The sequence below is a fragment of the Tursiops truncatus genome, chromosome 3 (genome assembly GCF_011762595.2).
Source record: "Tursiops truncatus isolate mTurTru1 chromosome 3, mTurTru1.mat.Y, whole genome shotgun sequence".
Taxonomy (NCBI): domain Eukaryota; kingdom Metazoa; phylum Chordata; class Mammalia; order Artiodactyla; family Delphinidae; genus Tursiops; species Tursiops truncatus.
The window spans coordinates 121,866,475-121,885,675 of NC_047036.1; the positions used below are offsets into that span (position 1 = coordinate 121,866,475).

Sequence of the window (19,201 nt, forward strand, 5' to 3'; positions counted from 1 at the left end):
TGTTAAATTGTAAAAGTCAGAATACCATGTACAGTATGATTCCGAGTCTGTCAAAATTCTGCCCAATGAGTAAATAAATTGTAGCAACTGCAGTATGCTCCTACCATGGAATGCTATGCAGCAATGGGAAAAGAACAAACTAAACTGCTGATACACACAAGATGAAGCTCCTAGACACAATGCCGAACAAAAAAACAACGACGACAAAAAACTAATACGACAGAATACATACTATACGATTCCATTCCATGTGAAGATCAACAAGAGACAAAACTAATCTATAAAGATGGATGTCAGAATACTGTTTCCTCTGGGGTCACTGCCTAGAAACAGCACTGACCTGAAGAGGGCATGAATATATTGTTTTTTTCTTATATGTATCTTGTAACTGTCCTACAATGAACATGTAATACTTGTGAAAAAAAGAGGAAACGTTATTTTTAAACATGATAATAAAGAATACTTGGAACAAGACTCATCCAAACAGGACGTATGTGAGGGCCAGAAGGTTTTCCTACCTTCAGAAAAGAGGCTGTTGAGTCTTCCCAGAGCAGAGCAGAGAATAAAACAGAACAAGCTAGGAATTACCACTTAGATTTCTCTCAAGACGACACCTCTCTTGAGGTCAGACACATAGGAAATGGAACAGCCTCCACCTCCAGCACAGAAAATGTCTTAAACTGTAGCTGTGAATTCAAACCAGGAAAACGAACTCAGCTGGTCAATTTTTTTCCCATCTCTTTGCTTAGCTACCAACACTAGCCATGATTAAAAACAGGGTGAACAGCTCCCAGGCGTTGACCTGCAACCTGATGGAGGAGGCAGACCCTTACACTGGGAGGACAGTCATCAGGCTCCTGGCTACTGTCCCAGGACCGTTAGGGTTTCTGCATGGCATCGATTCTTGGTTGGTAAAACATTCTAATTTTTAATACCCAAACTTTTTATTTACTAGAGATGGATGGAGGAAGAGAAGGAAAGGGGAGGGTGGAGGGGAGGGGAGGGAGAAAGTAGAAAGGAAAAAAAATAAGAGAAAGAGAGGAAGGAAGGAAGGAAGGAAGGAAGGGAGGGAGGGAGGGAGGGAGGGAGGGAAGGAAGGAAGGAAGGGAGGAAGGAAGGAAGGGAGGAAGGAAGGAAGGAAGGAAGGAAATTAAACTGGCCTCTCTGCTCCATAAGAGATTCCAGAAGAGTTAATCCAAATTTTGCTAAACTTTCCAGCAGGGTGTTTCTGCCAAGAAGTGTTTACTGTTTGCTGGAGAGTCAGATTATCAACTGGTCATGCTTTATAAGATTAACAGGAACTTTGCACAAAACAGAGCTCCAAAAGGGGTGACAGCTGTATGTCTGCTTTCCACTGTAACCACAGGATACTAACTAGTTATCAAGGGTTCCCAGATCTGGAGGCTCAACAGATTCACCGGGAAAACTTTAAATATATTGACTCCCAGGAGCCAGCCCAAGCCGACAAAAATAGAATCACCACAATGAACCCACACATTTAAACTCCCCCCAACCCTTCACTAATACACAACTGAAAACCAAAGGGCAAAGGAGGATGGGAGAGGAAAAAAAAAAAATCAATAGGCATTCGCTAATATATTTCAAAAGCTCTTACTTGTAAATGGCACAAAATGCTCTCTTGGCTAAACATCATTGTTTCCAGTTCAATCATCACCTCCATTTTCAATAAAACAGCTTACTCCACTTGTCAAAGTTAGTTACCTTTAAGGAAACACGGCACTTTGAAAACAGCATTTATTCACCATTAGTTCCAACAACAACCTACATTATCTAGTGCTTTATACTCCCCAAGTGTAGGGCATTTATTATCTTATTAAATCTTCACACCACTCTGTGAGGGATCTCAGGCCAGCTTTATCCCTTCTCCCAGAGTCCAACAGCATGTAAGCGACCAAGCAGCAAAAACCAGCAGAGAAGTATCCACATTACTGGGTTCAAGAGTCCCTCTACACCGAATTTCCTACCAAATCCTATCAGACTTCCCCAATCTGCATGTGCCCTTTCTGCCAGTCCCCTTTTCAGCCCATAAGAAGCATAATCTGCTATTCATTCAACAAACGGTCACGGAGCCTCCTCTGTGAGCCCAGCACTGTGCCAGATGCAGGGGTGCAACAGGATGGAAAAGCAGAGAAGGCCCTGATTATATGGACACAAACGTTATCTTTGTAGGGCACTCTGACTGAGTGGAAAATAAGGCTCTTGCCCAGACACCTGCCATATTTACAGAAACGGCACTGGTGCTCCGTGCTCTATAACTGGCAGTACGTTCTGCTAATTATCTCATCACCCACTAGTGCATGGGAAATGAGGTCAATATAAGCACAGGGCATCCTGTTTGGGGATGAATACAGTGGGTTTTATTCAGGATATTAGATAACAACACCTTCAAGACCTTTATCATCATGATCGAGGCTTAGGAACCATTCCTAAGTAAAGTTGACAAAGCCAGAATATTTTAATACCTCAGTGAAAACAAGCTTGGAGGTCAACTAAAAAGGCTATTGCCAAATGCATGCAAGTCACCAAACTATCCAATTTGCTCCTGGGAAAAAAATACATCAGAGTACGGAAAAAACAAATACCAACAAAAAATGCCCAACCATTAGTCCCTCGAAACAGGCAAATTATACTATTTGTGAATCACCAAATGAATACTTGAGACTTGGGATGTTTTAATCCAGAAATTTAAAAATTAAAAATATTATATACCTTATTTAACAGAACAAAGAATATTCACATGAGTCACTTCAGTGATGACGAAAACTGACTGAACTAAGAACAGCTGCTCATCCGAGTCATTTAATCTGTGTGTAAAGTTTGATTTTGTTTCTTTTACTATATTGCAGGTAGGATTTTTTTTGATATCTTATAAATGTTGAGTCAACATAACCAATGTTATTAACACACATTCTACTAGGCTGAACATCTCCAAATCTCAGAAATAAGGTTGGCAAGCCTCAGTGGATAAGCAGAAGCTCTTAGACACGGAAAGGTGAAGACATGAGCCATCATGATGCTCAGTGCTGAGTATGGGATTATGGTCTTGTCACTCAGAAGCAAAACCCAGCTCCGTACCCTCATGAACAGCCTGAGTCTCCAGTGACAGTGATAATTTAAATCCTGCTTCAAGATAACAGTTTTTACTTACCACCAAAACACACACAGTTATGGTGAAAGAGAAAAGCCCAAGAAAATACTTTTACAAGATGATTATCTTTTAGAATTACATTACTTGGATACAGTAAACGTTATTAAAACCAAATCCAGTGCATATCAGTTACATTCCCACATAGTACAATAAAAATCTATTTATTAGGACAGAACCAGGACTGATAGATAAATACATTTTAAAGTCTAGAAGCAGGAGGAGCTTCAAGATGGAGGAGTAAGATGTGGAGATCACCTTCCTCCCCACAGATACATCAGAAATACATCTACATGTGGAACAGCTCCTACAGAACACCTACTGAACGCTGGCAGAAGACCTCAGACCTCCCAAAAGGCAAGAAACTCCCCCACGTACCTGGGTAGGCAAAAGAAAAACGAAAAAACAGAGACAAAAGAATAGGGACGGGACCTGCACCAGTGTGAGGGAGCTGTGAAGGAGGAAAGGTTTCCACACAATAGGAAGCCCCTTCGCGGGTGGAGACTGCGGGTGGCGGAGGGGGGGAGCTTCGAAGCCGCGGAGGACAGCTCAGTAACAGGGGTGCGGGGGGCAAAGCGGAGAGATTCCCGCACAGAGGATCAGGGCCGACCGGCACTCACCAGCCCGAGAGGCTTGTCTGCTCACCCGCGGGGGCGGGCGGGGGCTGGGAGCTGAGACTCGGGCTTTGGAGGTCAGATGCAAGGGAAAAAACTGGGGTTGGCTGCATGAACACAGAATGAAGGGGGCTAGTGCGCCACAACTAGCCGGGAGGGAGTCTGGGAAAAACTCTGGAACTGGCTAAGAGACAAGAGACCATTGTTTCGGCATGCGAGAGGAGAGGGGATTCAGAGCACCGCCTAAACGAGCTCCAGGGACGGGCACGAGCCACGGCTATCAGAGTGGACCGCAGAGACGGGCATGGGACGCTAAGGCTGCTGCTGCCGCCACCAAGAAGCCTGTGTGCGAGCACCGGTCACTATCCACACCCCCCTCCCTGGAACCTGTGCAGCCCGCCACTGCCAGGATCCCCTGATCCAGGGACAGCTTCCCGGGAGAACGCACGGCGTGCCTCAGGCTGGTGCAACGTCACTCTGGCCTCTGCCGCCGCAGGCTCGCCCTGCACTCTGTGCCCCTCCCTCACCCCCGGCCTGAGTGAGCCAGAGCCCCCGAATCAGCTGCTCCTTTAACCCTGTCCTGTCTGAGCGAAGAACAGACGCCCTCAGGCAACCTACACACAGAGGCGGGGCCAAATCCAAAGCTGAACCCCAGGAGCTGGGCGAACAAAGAAGAGAAAGGGAAATCTCTCCCAGCAGCCTCAGGAGCAGCGGATTAAATCTCCACAATCAACTTGATGTACCCTGCATCTGTGGAATACATGAATAGACAACGAATCATCCCAAATTGAGGAGGTGGACTTTGGGAGCAATGATATATATTTTTTTTCCTTTTTCTCTTTTTGTGAGGGTGCATGTGTATGCTTCTGTGTGTGATTTTGTCTGTACAGTTTTGCTTTTACCATTTGTCCTAGGGTTCTGTCTGTCCGTGTTTTTCTTTTTTTTTTTTTGGATTTTTTTTTTAGGATAGTTTTTAGCGCTTGTTATCATTGGTGGATTTGTTTTTTGGTTTGGTTGCTCTCTTCTTTCTTTCTTTCTCTTTTTTTATGACTTTTCAACTTTTATTTTTAATAATTATTTTTTATTTTAATAACTTTATTTTATTTTACTCTCTTCCTTCTTTCTTCCTCCCTTCCTTCCTTCCTTCCTTCCTTGCTTCTTCCTTTTATTCTGAGCCATGTAGATGACAGGGTCTTGCTGCTCCGGCTGAGCATCACACCTGTGCACCTGAGGTAGGAGAGCCGAGTTCAGGACACTGGGCCAACAGAGACCTCCCTGCTCCACGTAATATCAAATGGCGAAAATCTCCCAGAGATCGCCATCTCAACAGCAAGACCCAGCTCCACTCGACAACCAGCAAGCTACAGTGCTGGACATCCTATGCCAAACAACTAGCAAGACAGGAACACAACTCCACCCATTAGCACAGAGGCTGCCTAAAACATAATAAGGTCACAGACACCCCAAAACACACCACCAGACGCAGACCTGCCCACCAGAAAGACAAGATCCAGCCTCATCCACCAGAACACAGGCACCAGTCCCCTCCACCAGGAAGCCTACACAACCCACTGAACCAACCCTAGCCACTGGGGACAGACACCAAAAACAACGGGAACTACGAACCTGCAGCCTGCAAAAAGGAGACCCCAAACACAGTAAGATAAACAAAATGAGAAGACAGAAAAACACACATCAGATGAAGGAGCAAGATAAAAACACACCAGACCTAACAAACGAAGAGGAAATAGGCAGTCTACCTGAAACAGAATTCAGAATAATGATAGTAAAGGTGAGCCAAAATCTTGGAAATAGAATGGAGAAAATATAAGAAACGTTTAAAAAGGACCTAGAAAAACTAAAGAGCAAACAAACAATGATGAACAACACAGTAAATACACTTAAAAATTCTCTAGAAGGAATCAATAGCAGAATAACTGAGGCTGGAGAATGGATAAGTGACCTGGAGGATAAATTAGTGGAAATAACTAGCACAGAGAAGAATAAAGAAAAAAGAATGAAAAGAATTGAGGACAGTCTCAGAGACCTCTGGGACAACATTAAACGCAACAAGATTCAAATTATAGGGGTCCCAGAAGAAGAAGGGAAAAAGAAAGGGACTGAGAAAATATTTGAAGAGATTATAGTTGAAAACTTCCCTAATATGGGAAAGGAAATAGTTAATCAAGTCCAGGAAGCACAGAGTCCCATACAGGGATAAATCCAAGGAGAAACACACCACGACACATTAATCAAGCTATCAAAAATTAAATACAAAGAAAAAATATTAAAAGCAGCAAGAGAAAAACAACAAATAACATACAAGGAAATCCCCATAAGGTTAACAGCTTACTTTTCAGCAGAAACTGCAAGCAAGAAGGGAGTGGCAGGACATACTTAAAGTGATGAAAGGGAAAAACCGCCAACCAAGATTACTCTACCCAGCAAGGATCTCATTCAGATTTGATGGAGAAATTAAAAGCTTTACAGACAAGAAAAGCTAAGAGAATTCAGCACCTCCAAACCAGCTTTACAACAAATGCTAAAGGAACTTCTCTAGGCAGGAAACACAAGAGAAGGAAAAGACCTACAATAACAAACACAAAACAAGTAAATGGTAATAGGAACATACATATCAATAATTACCTTAAATGTAAATGGATTAAGTGGTCCAACCAAAAGACATAGACTGGCTGAATGGATACAAAAACAAGACCTGTATATATGCTGTCTACAAGAGACCCACTTCAGACCCAGGGACACATACAGACTGAAAGTGAGGGGATGGAAAAAGATATTCCATGCAAATGGAAATCAAAAGAAAGCTGGAGTAGCAATTCTCATATCAGACAAATAGACTTTGTTACAAAGACTATTACAAGAGACAAAGAAGGACACTACATAATGATCAAGGGCTCAATCCAAAAATCAAGAAGAATATATAACAATTGTAAATATTTATGCACCCAACATAGAAGCACCTCAATACATAAGGCAAATGCTAACAGCCATGAAAGGGGAAATCGACAGTATGCAAGGCGGAAATCGACAGTAACATAATCATAGTAGGGGACCTTAACACCCCACTTTCACCAATGGACAGATCATCCAAAATGCAAATAAATAAGGAAACACAAGCTTTAAATGATATATTAAACAAGATGGACTTAATTGATATTTATAGGACATTCCATCCAAAAACGACAGAATACACTTTCTCCTCAAGTGCTCATGGAACATTCTCCAGGACAGATCATATCTTGGGTCACAAATCAAGCCTTGGTAAATTTAAGAAAACTGAGATCATATCATATGAAGTATCCTTTCCGACCACACACTATGACACTAGATATCAATCACAGGAAAAAATCTGTAAAAAATACAAACACATGGAGGCTAAACAATACACTACTTAATAACCAAGAGATCACTGCAGAAATCCAAGAGGAAATCAAAAAATACCTAGAAACAAATGACAATGAAAACACGATGACCCAAAACCTATGGGATGCAGCAAAGGCATTTCTAAGAGGGAAGTTTATAGCAATACAATCCTACCTTAAGAAACAAGAAACATCTCAAATAAACAACCTAACTTTACACCTAAAGCAATTAGAGAAAGAAGAACAAAAAAACCCAAAGTTAGCAGAAAGAAGAAATCATAAAGATCACACCAAGAAATAAATGAAAAAGAAATGAAGGAAACGAGAGCAAACATCAATAAAACTAAAATCTGGTTCTTCAAGAAGATAAACAAAATTGATAAACCATTAGCCTGACTCATCAAGAAAAAAAGGGAGAAGACTCAAATCAATAGAATTAGAAATGAAAAAGGAGAAGTAAGAGCTGACACTGCAGAAATACAAAGGATCGTGAACGATTACTACAAGCAACTATATTCCAATAAAATGGACAGCCTGGAAGAAATGGACAAATTCTTAAAAAGTACAACCTTCCAAGACTGAACCAGGAAGAAATAGAAAATATAAACAGACCAATCACAAGCACTGAAATTGAAACTGTGATTAAAAACCTTCCAACAAACAAAACCCCAGGAACTGATGGCTTCACAAGCGAATTCTATCAAACATTTAGAGAAGAGCTAACACCTATCCTTCTCAAACTCTTCCAAAATATAGCAGAGGGAGGAACACTCCCAAACTCATTCTATGAGGCCACCATCAGCGTGATACCAAAACCAGACAAAGATGTCACAAAGAAAGAAAACTACAGGCCAATATCACTGACGAACATAGATGCAAAACTCGTCAACAAAATACTAGCAAACAGAATCCAACAGCACATTAAAAGGATCATACACCATGATCAAGTGGGGTTTATCCCAGGAATGCAAGGATTCTTCAATATATGCACATCAATCAATGTGATACACCATATTAACAAACTGAAGAATAAAAACCACATGATCATCTCAGTAGATACAGAAAAAGCTGTGGACAAAATTCAACACCCATTTATGATAAAAACCCTCCAGAAAGTAGGGATAGAGAGAACTTTCCTCAACATAATACAGGCCATATATGACAAACCCACAGCCAACATCATCCTCAATGGTGAAAAACTGAAACCATTTCCACTAACATCAGGAACAGGACAAGGTTGCCCACTCTCACCACTACTATTTAACATTGTTTTGGAAGTTTTAGCCACAGCAATCAGAGAAGAAAAAGAAATAAAAGGAATCCAAATCAGAAAAGAAGAAGTAAAGCTGTCACTGTTCACAGATGACAAGATACTATACATAGAAAATCCTAAAGATGCTACCAAAAAACTACTAGAGCTAATCAATGAATTTGGTAAAGTAGCAGGATACAAAATTAATGCATGTAAATCTCTTGCATTCCTATACATTAATGATGAAAAATCTGAAAGAGAAATTAAGAAAACACTCCCATTTACCACTGTAACAAAAAGAATAAAATATCTAGGAATAAACCTACCTAAGGAGACAAAAGACCTGTATACAGAAAACAATAAGACACTGATGAAAGAAATTAAAGATGATACAAATAGATGGAGAGATATACCATGTTCTTGGATTGGAAGAATCAACATTGTGAAAATGACTCTACTACCCAAAGCAATCTACAGATTCAATGCAATCCCTATCAAACTACCAATGGCATTTTTCACAGAACTAGAACAAAAAATTTCACCATTTGTATGGAAACACAAAAGACCCCGAATAGTCAAAGCAATCTTGAGAATGAAAAATGGAGCTGGAGGAGTCAGGCTCCCTGACTTCAGACTATACTACAAAGCTACAGTAATCAAGACAGTATGGTACTGGCACAAAAACAGAAATACAGATCAATGGAACAGGACAGAAAGCCCAGAGGTAAACCCACACACATATGGTCAACTTATTTTTGATTAAGGAGGCAAGAATATACAATGGAGAAAAGACAGCCTCTTCAATAACTGGTGCTGGGAAAACTGGACAGCTACATGTAAAAGAATGAAATTAGAATGCTCCCTAACACCATACACAAAAATAAACTCAAAATGGATTCAAGACCTAAATATAAGGCCAGACACTGTAAAAGTCTTGGAGGAAAACATAGGCAGAACACTCTATGACATAAATCACAGAAAGATCCTTTTTGACCCACCTCCTAGAGAAATGGAAATAAAAACAAAAATAAACAAACGGGACCTAATGAAACTTAAAAACTTTTGCACAGCAAAGGAAACCATAAACAAGACCAAAAGACAACCCTCAAAATGTGAGAAGCTATTTGCAAATGAAGCAACTGACAAAGGATTAATCTCCAAAATCTACAAGCAGCTCATGCAGCTCAATATCAACAAAACAACCCAATCTAAAAATGGGCAGAAGACCTAAATAGATATTTCTCCAAAGAAGATATACAGATTGCCAATAAACACATGAAAGAATGCTCAACATCATTAATCATTAGAGAAATGCAAATCAAAACTACAATGAGATATGACCTCACACCAGTCAGAATGACCATCATCAAAAAATCTACAAACAATAAATGATGGAGAGGATGTGGAGAAAAGGGAACACTCTTGCACTGTTGGTGGGAATGTAAATTGATACAGCCACTATGGAGAACAGTATGGAGGTTCCTTAAAAAACTAAAATAGAACTACCATATGACCCAGGAATCCCACTACTGGGCATATACCCTGAGAAAACCATAATACAAAAAGAGTCATGTACCAAAATGTTCACTGCAGCTCTATTTACAACAGCCAGGACATGGAAGCAACCTAAGTGTCCATCGACAGATGAATGGAAAAAGAAGATGTGGCACATATATACAATGAAATATTACTCAGTCATAAAAAGAAACGAAATTGAGTTATTTATAGTGAGGTGGATGGACCTAGAGTCTGTCATACAGAGTGAAGCAAGTCAGAAAGAGAAAAACAAATACCCTATGCTAACACATATATATGGAATCTAAAAAAAAAAAAAAAGTGGTCATGAAGAACCTAGAGGCAGGATGTGAATAAAGACGCAGACCCACTAGCGAACGGACTTGAGGACACAGGGAGGGGTAAGGGTAAGCTGGGGCGAAGTGAGAGAGTGACATGGACATATATACACTACCAAATGTAAAATAGATAGCTAGTGGGAAGCAGCCGCATAGCACAGGGATATCAGCTCAGTGCTTTGTGACCACCTAGATGGGTGGGATAGGGAGGGTGGGAGGGAGGGAGACACAAGAGGGAAGAGATATGGGGATATATGTATATGTAGAGCTGATTCACTTTGTTATAAAGCAGAAACTAACACACCATTGTAAAGCAATTATACTCCAGTAAAGATGTTTAAAAATTTTTAAAAATTAAAATGTCTAGAAGCAAACGCAGAAGAGTAAGAAATTAATACGTTTATCTTGGAAAGTAATGTTCAGAGGGCAGAAATCATGACTTTTCATTCTGAAAAATCTAAAATAGTGCACTCCTTTCCCCACTTCCAAGAGTAAATGCTTGTATCCTACTCTACATAATAAACAAAGCAGAGGACTTCCCTTGCAGTCCATTGGTTAAGACTCAGTGCTCCCAATGCAGTGGACTGGGGTTCGATCCCTGGTCAGGGAAGATCCCGCAGGCCATGTGGCACAGCCAAATACATAAATAAAGAAAGAAAAATAAAGCACGTTTCCCCGAGAGCTGACTTCTGATTTTTTTTATTTCAGATTAAGATTCATTTTTCTATTCTCTGCTTTGGCCCAAGTGTCCCAAGGCCATGCTGTGCCTCGCCCCCAGCGTCTCTGATTCTGGAAACCCAGTCAGTTCCTCAGAGCACTGCGCGTGTCAGTCCTGGGTCTACAGCAGCCCTGGTCATAGCAGGTGCCGAGAACCCCAAATCCAGGAGAATTCAATCCATGCCCTGCAGGCTATGCTCTCCAGCGCTTTGACCTCACTCTGGAACTAACAGAGAAGTGTTCCTATTCCCATGACTCTCAAACTGAGGAGCTCATACCCCCAGAGACGGTGAACCAGGGGAATGCAAAACCACAACGTGGAACATCTCCCTGCGGCGTGATGGAAATAACCATAAACAGTGTTTCTGTATTAAAATAGCACATGCTTAGGATTAGAATCAAAAGTCATGTGAATTTTTAAGAAGATGAGGATGACAGCAACAGTAAGTCACGATGTTGAGCAATAACATTTATTGACCACTACAGGCAGGTGCTGCTCTAAGCTCTCTGCATGTACCAACTCATTTGATTCTCACAACAGCCCTCCAAGGTAGGGATATCATCCCCATCATACAGATGAGAACATTGAGGCTTAGAGAAGCGGAATAAATTGTGCCAGGGCATATAATTTTAGTTTCAGAGGTGGTTTCTAACACCAGAATCTAGTCAGTTACCGTGACACAGGACAGGAGAGACCCTGCACGGGCCTGGAGGAGCCAGGCTGGCTGTGTAATGAAGTAGATCTGTATTTTGGACAATTGAGCTAGGTATGGAAAGACAAGAGACTGTCAGACTGCCTTAGTTCCTGGTTCCTGTCCCTTGGGAGGCCCGATGACTGGTACAGAGATATCCCTGTATTCACTTGCTGTAGTGTTTATCACTTCCAAAGCATAACAAAGACAATGGGTACCATGTTGAAGAGGAAAACCAGTATGCAGTGGTCCTTCTTACTATACTCTAGTGGTGTTTGTGTCCAGGTGCCCATCCCTCTCCCATGCAGCCCATGTGTTTCAGAGGGAAGGGATCCCACCCCCAGCTCTAGGGGCAGATCCTGACTGGTGAGGGCCAGTCAGCCGGTATCAGCCTCTGATCACTCTTACTGGTCCACGAGGTAGCAGGTGACTGAGGCTGTCGCAAAGAGATTCAGGGAAAGGCCTTTTCCCTCTTGGTTGGGATGGGTTCTCTCACTCTCACAGGTCTCTTTCCCTCACTAAATGAGGACAAGTATGTGTGCTACCCTAGCTGCTGCTGGCAGCCATGAGCTAAACAAACTTGAAAAAAAAAATCGGATACACAGGGAAAGGTGGAGCCGAAAGAACAACTATGAAACTGTACCCCACTTGGTTATGAGATAATAGAGCTCCTTACTAAGAGGAAGGACAGCGTCATTGCCAGCAGCATAGATTCTGCAGCCAAACCACCTGGGGTTTGAATCTGACTCTGACACTTACTGGCCATCTTAGCTAGTATAAGTTACTTAACTTCTCTAAGCCTCAAGTTGTAAAATGGGCATAATCATAGTTCCAACCTCATAGGGTTGCTATGAGAATTAAATGAATTTATATATATAAACTCATATATACACAAATACATACATATATCAAGCACTTAGAACAGAGGCTGGCACCTAGTAAACATAAATAAGTGATGGCTGGAATCACCTGAGTCAGGGTGTCTGTAATTTGCTGTGGAAGGTGGCCTGATGGGTATAGGAGAAGGGACAGAACTAGTATAGGAGGACGTCTCTGAGGCATGGAGTGCCAAGCTGGACTCTGGAAAATTTGAGATGAGTGCAAAACATCACATCACTCTAGCTTCTGAAAAGGATGTAAACTCCATTCCATAAAAACTGCAGAGAAAAAATGCCCAATGAAGTTAATAAAGGAAGAAAGCACATTAGAAATACCCAGCTGTGTGATACACAGACAGAGAAAGACCGAAGGAGCTCTTGCCCAAGAAGGTGCCACAACTGCAGAGACGTCAGCAGAAAGCCAAAACTGGATCTAGTAAAGAGACACAGATCAAGGCTTGGCCAGATTCTACGGGAAACCCATTTCAGGCCATCCCTGCACTGAGCCGACGGGTCACGCACAGGGACAGAATGACATCTGGTTTCCCGTCACACATCCACACCTGCTAACCAACACACAGCTTGAAGGTCTAATTTTAGACTCAGCAGCCGTGACAGCATTTTTTTTTCTTTAAAAAAAGATTGTCCATATTTCCTCTTCTGGGTGCAGCGGATAGCCCTTACTCTCACATTCCCTGCAAAGGAGGGGGATGGAAATAATAATGGGTCCTTTCTTTCATGTCCCCCCAAGATTCCCCACTCATTTAGAATGTCCACCTAAAATGCCTTTCTAAATCCATGTCAAGACCTAAGAAAACATGTTTCCCAGAGCCTAAATCACAGCTGTCATTACATCACCCCCTGCTCAGAAACCTTTGTGTGACTGCTTGTTGCCAGAAGAACAAAACCCATTCTCCATAACCTGGAACCCAAAGCAACCTACAGCTTGAGATTCAGTCCATCCTTTAAAAATGTCCATATTCCTGTGTCACCACTTTGCTCAAGATGTGGTCACATATTGGGTAAGTTATTTAACCTTAGCTTCAAAACACCTCAGGTGAAGGATCTAGCTTTGACCTTGACATAATAGGAGCCAATAAATACTGGCCTGCTGTGTCAATCATTAAAAAGAGAGTGTTTTGCAGAGGACAGGAACATAACAAACCAAAGAAAGGAAAAGTTGTAGTTGGTCGAACTTTTTTACAGAGGAATCTGGTAATATGCATCAAAATATAAAATGCACATAACCTTTGAATTGACCCAGAAATCCCACCTGTCCCATCGACCTTAAAAGGTCATTGAATAAGTGAGGATATATGTAATCATAGGGATCTCATCACAGCATTCTTCATAATAGCGAAAAATCAGAAACAATCTAAATGCCATTAGGATTGGACCAAGAAAGTTATGTAAACAGACACTATTGTTAGATGATGAAAATTGCTTCTTTTTTCCCTGAATTTAGTGTTTTTTACAAGATACATTTAACATTTTTTCCAAAATCAGAATGACTATTTAAAAAATAATTTTAAAAACACACAATGGAAAAAGGTCCTGCAGGACATTTTCTTGGATTCTCCAGGACAGTTATTATTTTACAAAGAACTGATGAAGGTTTAGTACTGCTTTTCAGACCAGCCGACAGCCCAGGTAGGTGATAAAATGAGGCTAAAATGAGGTATATGAAAGACTTCTGTGCTTTTTGCATAAAATCAGCCAATTCTGTCCTTTTACTACTTCTACAAAAAAAGAAGAAAAGCTCTATTCTTTACCCACAACTTTTATAGTTAATCCTAAACATCTATGTTCTATGTGAAGCTCTTGACATGTGGGAGACTAAGAAGAAAAAAGCTAGTGGGTGGTTCAGAGCAAGCCTACCTCAGACGCTAATAAGACTTGGCATTCATACTCACCCAGTGTGCTGCTGGAACATTCTAGAATTATCACTATAGGACCAAAATTATGGGGAGCAGAAATGATTTGAACAAGTGATGGGGCTTCAGACGGATTTTAGATTTCTGATTTTTAGTTACTTGGGTTTGAGGGCTTTATTTCCCTTAAAATGACAGGTAAATAAAAATCTCAAACCATATAGAACAGAAAAACATACAGTAAATTATCCTCTGAAATCACAGTTCACAGCAATAATCACTATTAACATGTGGTGCTTGTTAGAGTTTGCTTTTGTTTGTAAACCTATTTCAAAGGAATTAATCATTCTCACCCATTACACTGGCAAAAATAAAAAAGTATGTTAATATTAAGTCCTGGCAATATTGTAGGAAATGAGCTTTCATGTGCTGCTGCTGAGAGTGTAAATTAACTTATTAATATATTGGTGACAGAATCTGTATAAACTTAAAAGATGCATGTCCTGAGAACCAGCCACATAACTTTCTTTTATCGAGGAATAATTCATATACCATGAAATTCACCCCTTTAAGGTATACAGTTCAGTGGTCTTAGTATTTTCAGAGGTGTGCAACCATCAATGCTAGTTCCAGGATATTTTCATCACCCCAAAGAGAAATTCCATACCCATCAGCAGTTCACTCCCTCTTCTCCTGTCCTCCTTGCCCATGGCAACCACTAATCTACTTTCTGTCCCTATGGATCTGCCTGTTACGGACATTTCAAATCAACTGACTCAAACAATATATGGTCTTTTGTAACTGGCTTCTCTCGCTGAAAACAGTGTGTTCAAGCTTCATCCACATTGTAACATGAATCATTGCTCCATTTCTTTTTATGGCTGAATAATATTCCATTGTATGGATATACCACATTTGGTTATATATTCATCAGATGAAGGATGTTTGGCTTGTTTCCACATTCTGCCTATTACAAATAATGGGGCTATGAACATTCCTGCAAATTTTTGTGGATTTTTTCAATACAATGTAGAATTGCTGGGTCAAGTGGTAACTCTACATTTAACTGTTTGAGGCACTGAAAAACCGTTTTCCACAGCAGCTGCACCATTTACATTCCCACCAGCAGTGTGCGAGGGTTCCAATTTCTCCACATCCTTTCCAACGCTTGTTACTGTGTCTCTTTTTTATTACAGCCATCCTGGCAGGTTTGAAGCGGTATCTCAAAGTGGTTTCAATTTGCATTTTCCGAAACACTAAAGATGTTGAGCATCTTTTCATGTACTTATTGGTCATCTGTATACCTTTCTGGATAAATATCTACTCAAATGCCTTGCCCCTTTATTAACTGGGTTGTCTTTTTATTACTGAGTTGTAACAGTCTTTACATATGCTAGATACTAAACCCTTATCAGTTATACAGTTTGCGAATAGTTTCTCCCATTTGTTGGGCTGTCTTTTCACCTTCTTGACTGTGTCCTTTGAAGCACAAAAGTTTTTCATTTTGATGAAGTCAATTTTACCTATTTTTTTCTTTTGTTGCTTGGGCTTTTGGTGTCATATCTAAGAAACTACTGCCTTATCCAAGATCGCACAGACTTACACCTATGTTTTTTCCTAATAGTTTTATAGTCTTAACTCTTTCATTTAGTTCTTTGATCCATTTTGAGTTAATTTTGTATTTGGTGTGAGATAGAGGTCCATCTTCGTTCTTTTGAATGTGGATATGCAATTGTGCCAGCACCATTTGTTGAAAAGAATACTCTTTCCTCATGGAATTATCCCGGCATATAGCTCTTTAAAATCTACCTGAAGTGTTCTGTAGCTTGATTGTGGCAATATACACAACTGTATATGTGTGTGTTTGCCAAAACTCATTGAATTGTACACTAAGAAGAATAAATTTTGTATGTAAATAATAACTCAATAAACCTGACAACTAAAAATTCTCCTTTAACATAATACTGTATGTCAACTATATTTCAATAACAAAATCAATTCTCCTTTAGAGAAACATTCACATATAGAATATACAAGGATCGTATGCTTCACAAATATTACAGTACTGCTTATATATATAAGAGTAACTAGAAACCATCTGAACATCTGTCCAAAAGGAAAAAAAGCTAAATAGAATGTAGTATAATGATAGGATTGAACACTATGCAGCAGTTCAAAGGAAGAAGCTAGATTTTACAGACATCAACTGGATAAAGTTTAGAAACATTCTACTAAACAAAAAAGATAAGTGCACAATGATTTACACAGAATGAAAGCATGTATGTAAAAAAGATAATCAAAACCATACTATACAGGTTCTATGAGTATCTAGAGGTACCTCTTAAAGGTCTGGAAGAATACTCAATACACTGATAACACTCACTGCCTCTGGAGAAGGCAAAAAGGCACCAAATTGGATAGGACAGTCAGAAAGGAGTTGGGCTGTCATTTTTCCCCCAAAGGGAAATCTATTTACTGATTCCTTGTGTGATTAAAAATTAATAGTATATAATTTATGTGAGTTGTAAACAGAGGTTATAAGTATGGAATCACAGCTTTTTAATATGCGTGCTCATTTGTGCTTCCCCGCACCCAACCTACATGCGCGCGCGCGCACACACACACACACACACACACACACACACACACACAGGTGATCTTACCAATTTGGATTTTCTATACTTTCCCGGAAGACAGACTCTTCCTTCATGGATGCATATTGTGTCCACGTAAGGCAGTGACTCCTTATAGCCATGTTCCTTTCCTGAGGATTGAACCATGATTCCTCTTCTAACTGGACATTAGGTACCTTTAAAATGTTCACCTGTCCAAAAGACAGAAGATGGTTTTCTGAATTTAGGAGGAACAAGCTACATAAGGACTGTGTCCAGAGTTGCTTTTAGTCTCAGGGAATTAAGAGGACAAGTGATCCTGATATAGGGATGACGACTCACCAATGGCGGTAAGTCCTTGATAATCAAACACACTATGACCTTACTAAATGTTGGTAAGGACATGCAAATGGCCCAGGATTTACACAGCCTGTGTAGTCCCTGGCCTGATTCCCCTAACTGCTAAACACTAAGCAAAGCATCAGCCTCCTTCGTGTCTCCTCTAGGGCTGGTTATGGCCTTCTTAAATTGACGGATTCTAATTGGGCCCACTTATGGGCTCACATGCAGGCCAGTATCAGATAAAATATTTTCTTCATTTTAAACTCTGCCCAATATCTAGAAATGTATGCTTTCCTAGGTGGAGGAAACATGCAAAGCTACAAAGGCAGAATTGTACAAGTCAGGGTGTTCTTAAATTATTTAAGAATGGAGATACAAGACAAAGTTGAATGCCTTTTTAAATAATAGATGCAAAGCATGTATACAGGGCAAAGGCAGGGTACACACTCTGGGGAAAAAGCCAGCAATAATTTGCTGCACATACTGCAACATATTATTATCTGGAAAATAAAAGAAAGTTCATTTTCATTGTCATATCAGCCTTCTTTCCACTAAAGAAAGCAACAGAGTCTTAATCCATGATAAGAAAGTGATGGAAGCTGCCATGTTTTCTACATACAGCACAGCAAAGCAATTTGCAAGCTAACCGGCAGGAGCCCCACTGGGTTTTATATCACACACAGGATCACTTCCAGGTTGAAAAGACGGGGACATTCTTAAAAGTACGCAGCAAGACACTCTCCTCTATTTCCTAATGATTCTAAAAGGACTCTTGTCAATAATCCCTCTACGGTTAAAGCAATGTGATTAAAAATTTCACTCACCTTTTTCCAACAATCACCAGAGTGCTCAAGGATTTCAAAGAGAGAAAACAATTTGCTATCATGAAGATTTCATCATCAATACCATTACTTTACAGAAACACACACAAAAAGACTTACAGAGGGTGCTGAAAACACTATACTCTCAAAGCCATTCTTACTGACAGTAAAATGGAAACTGAAGCTTTTCTCTTCCTTACTGAAGTTAATACTTACCATCTGCCCACTTCTGATCATTCTTACCTAAGAGTCATATCTAACCATGGACAGATTAGAAAAGATGGCCACTTCATGCAAAATGTCCAAAGTATCTTTTAAAATAATTGTTGCCCATCTCTATGTACACTAAGAGCCCTCCACAAAAGAGACAGAACAGACAGGAAAAAAACTCTCTGGTAGCACCTGTCAAAACTGAGGTCGGACAGGAGACAGATTTCTTCCTTAGAAGGGCTCTGAGGTAGGAGAACTGGGGAAGTTCTAACACTCCTTCACATCAGAAAATGCTATCTCTTTCCATGACTATTTGGAAAACACCCAACGTTACACCAAATCTGATTAAATTTTGAAATGAATTTACCTTCCTTAAAATTTCTGGAACCACATTTTGACAGACTGCAATCCTCTTTCTATAGATGATCCCTGTTGACACATCTAGAAACAGAAAATTTTTACACTCAAAAAAGAACTGACGGAAATGTATTCTTGTTTTAATGTCAATAAAACTTTTAATGTCAATCTCAATTTTCGATATGTAGAATTCCCAGAGAAAATATTTAACTCAAAACCCAGCATCCCTGACCACTTTTCTGGGCCAAATCCCTGCAAATATCTGTGAGCAAGGAATAAGGATAAAATAGCTAGCCACTCACACTGCACATTCTAAATTCAAGGACAAAAGAATCGTAAATCGTTCACTGCTCAGGACTATCAATGTCAACACTCCAATGGCCATGGCCAATGAGCCCCCTGCTCAGCTCCAACGAAGAGAATGTTTTAACAA

General features: G+C 40.3%; 1 protein-coding gene across 4 annotated transcripts in view; it reads right to left on the reverse strand.

The window, feature by feature from the left end:
* Positions 1 to 19,201, reverse strand: part of PRELID2 (PRELI domain containing 2) — a 137,856-nt gene that overhangs the window by 102,044 nt on the left and 16,611 nt on the right. For all 4 annotated transcript variants that reach the window (XM_073802657.1, XM_073802658.1, XM_019924632.3 and 1 more), the window contains exons 3-4: positions 18,779 to 18,852; positions 17,090 to 17,250 (exon numbers count right to left, since the gene is read on the reverse strand). In XM_073802657.1, coding sequence (XP_073658758.1) covers positions 17,090 to 17,250; positions 18,779 to 18,852 — 235 coding nt within the window. The remainder of the gene's footprint in view (positions 1 to 17,089; positions 17,251 to 18,778; positions 18,853 to 19,201) is intronic.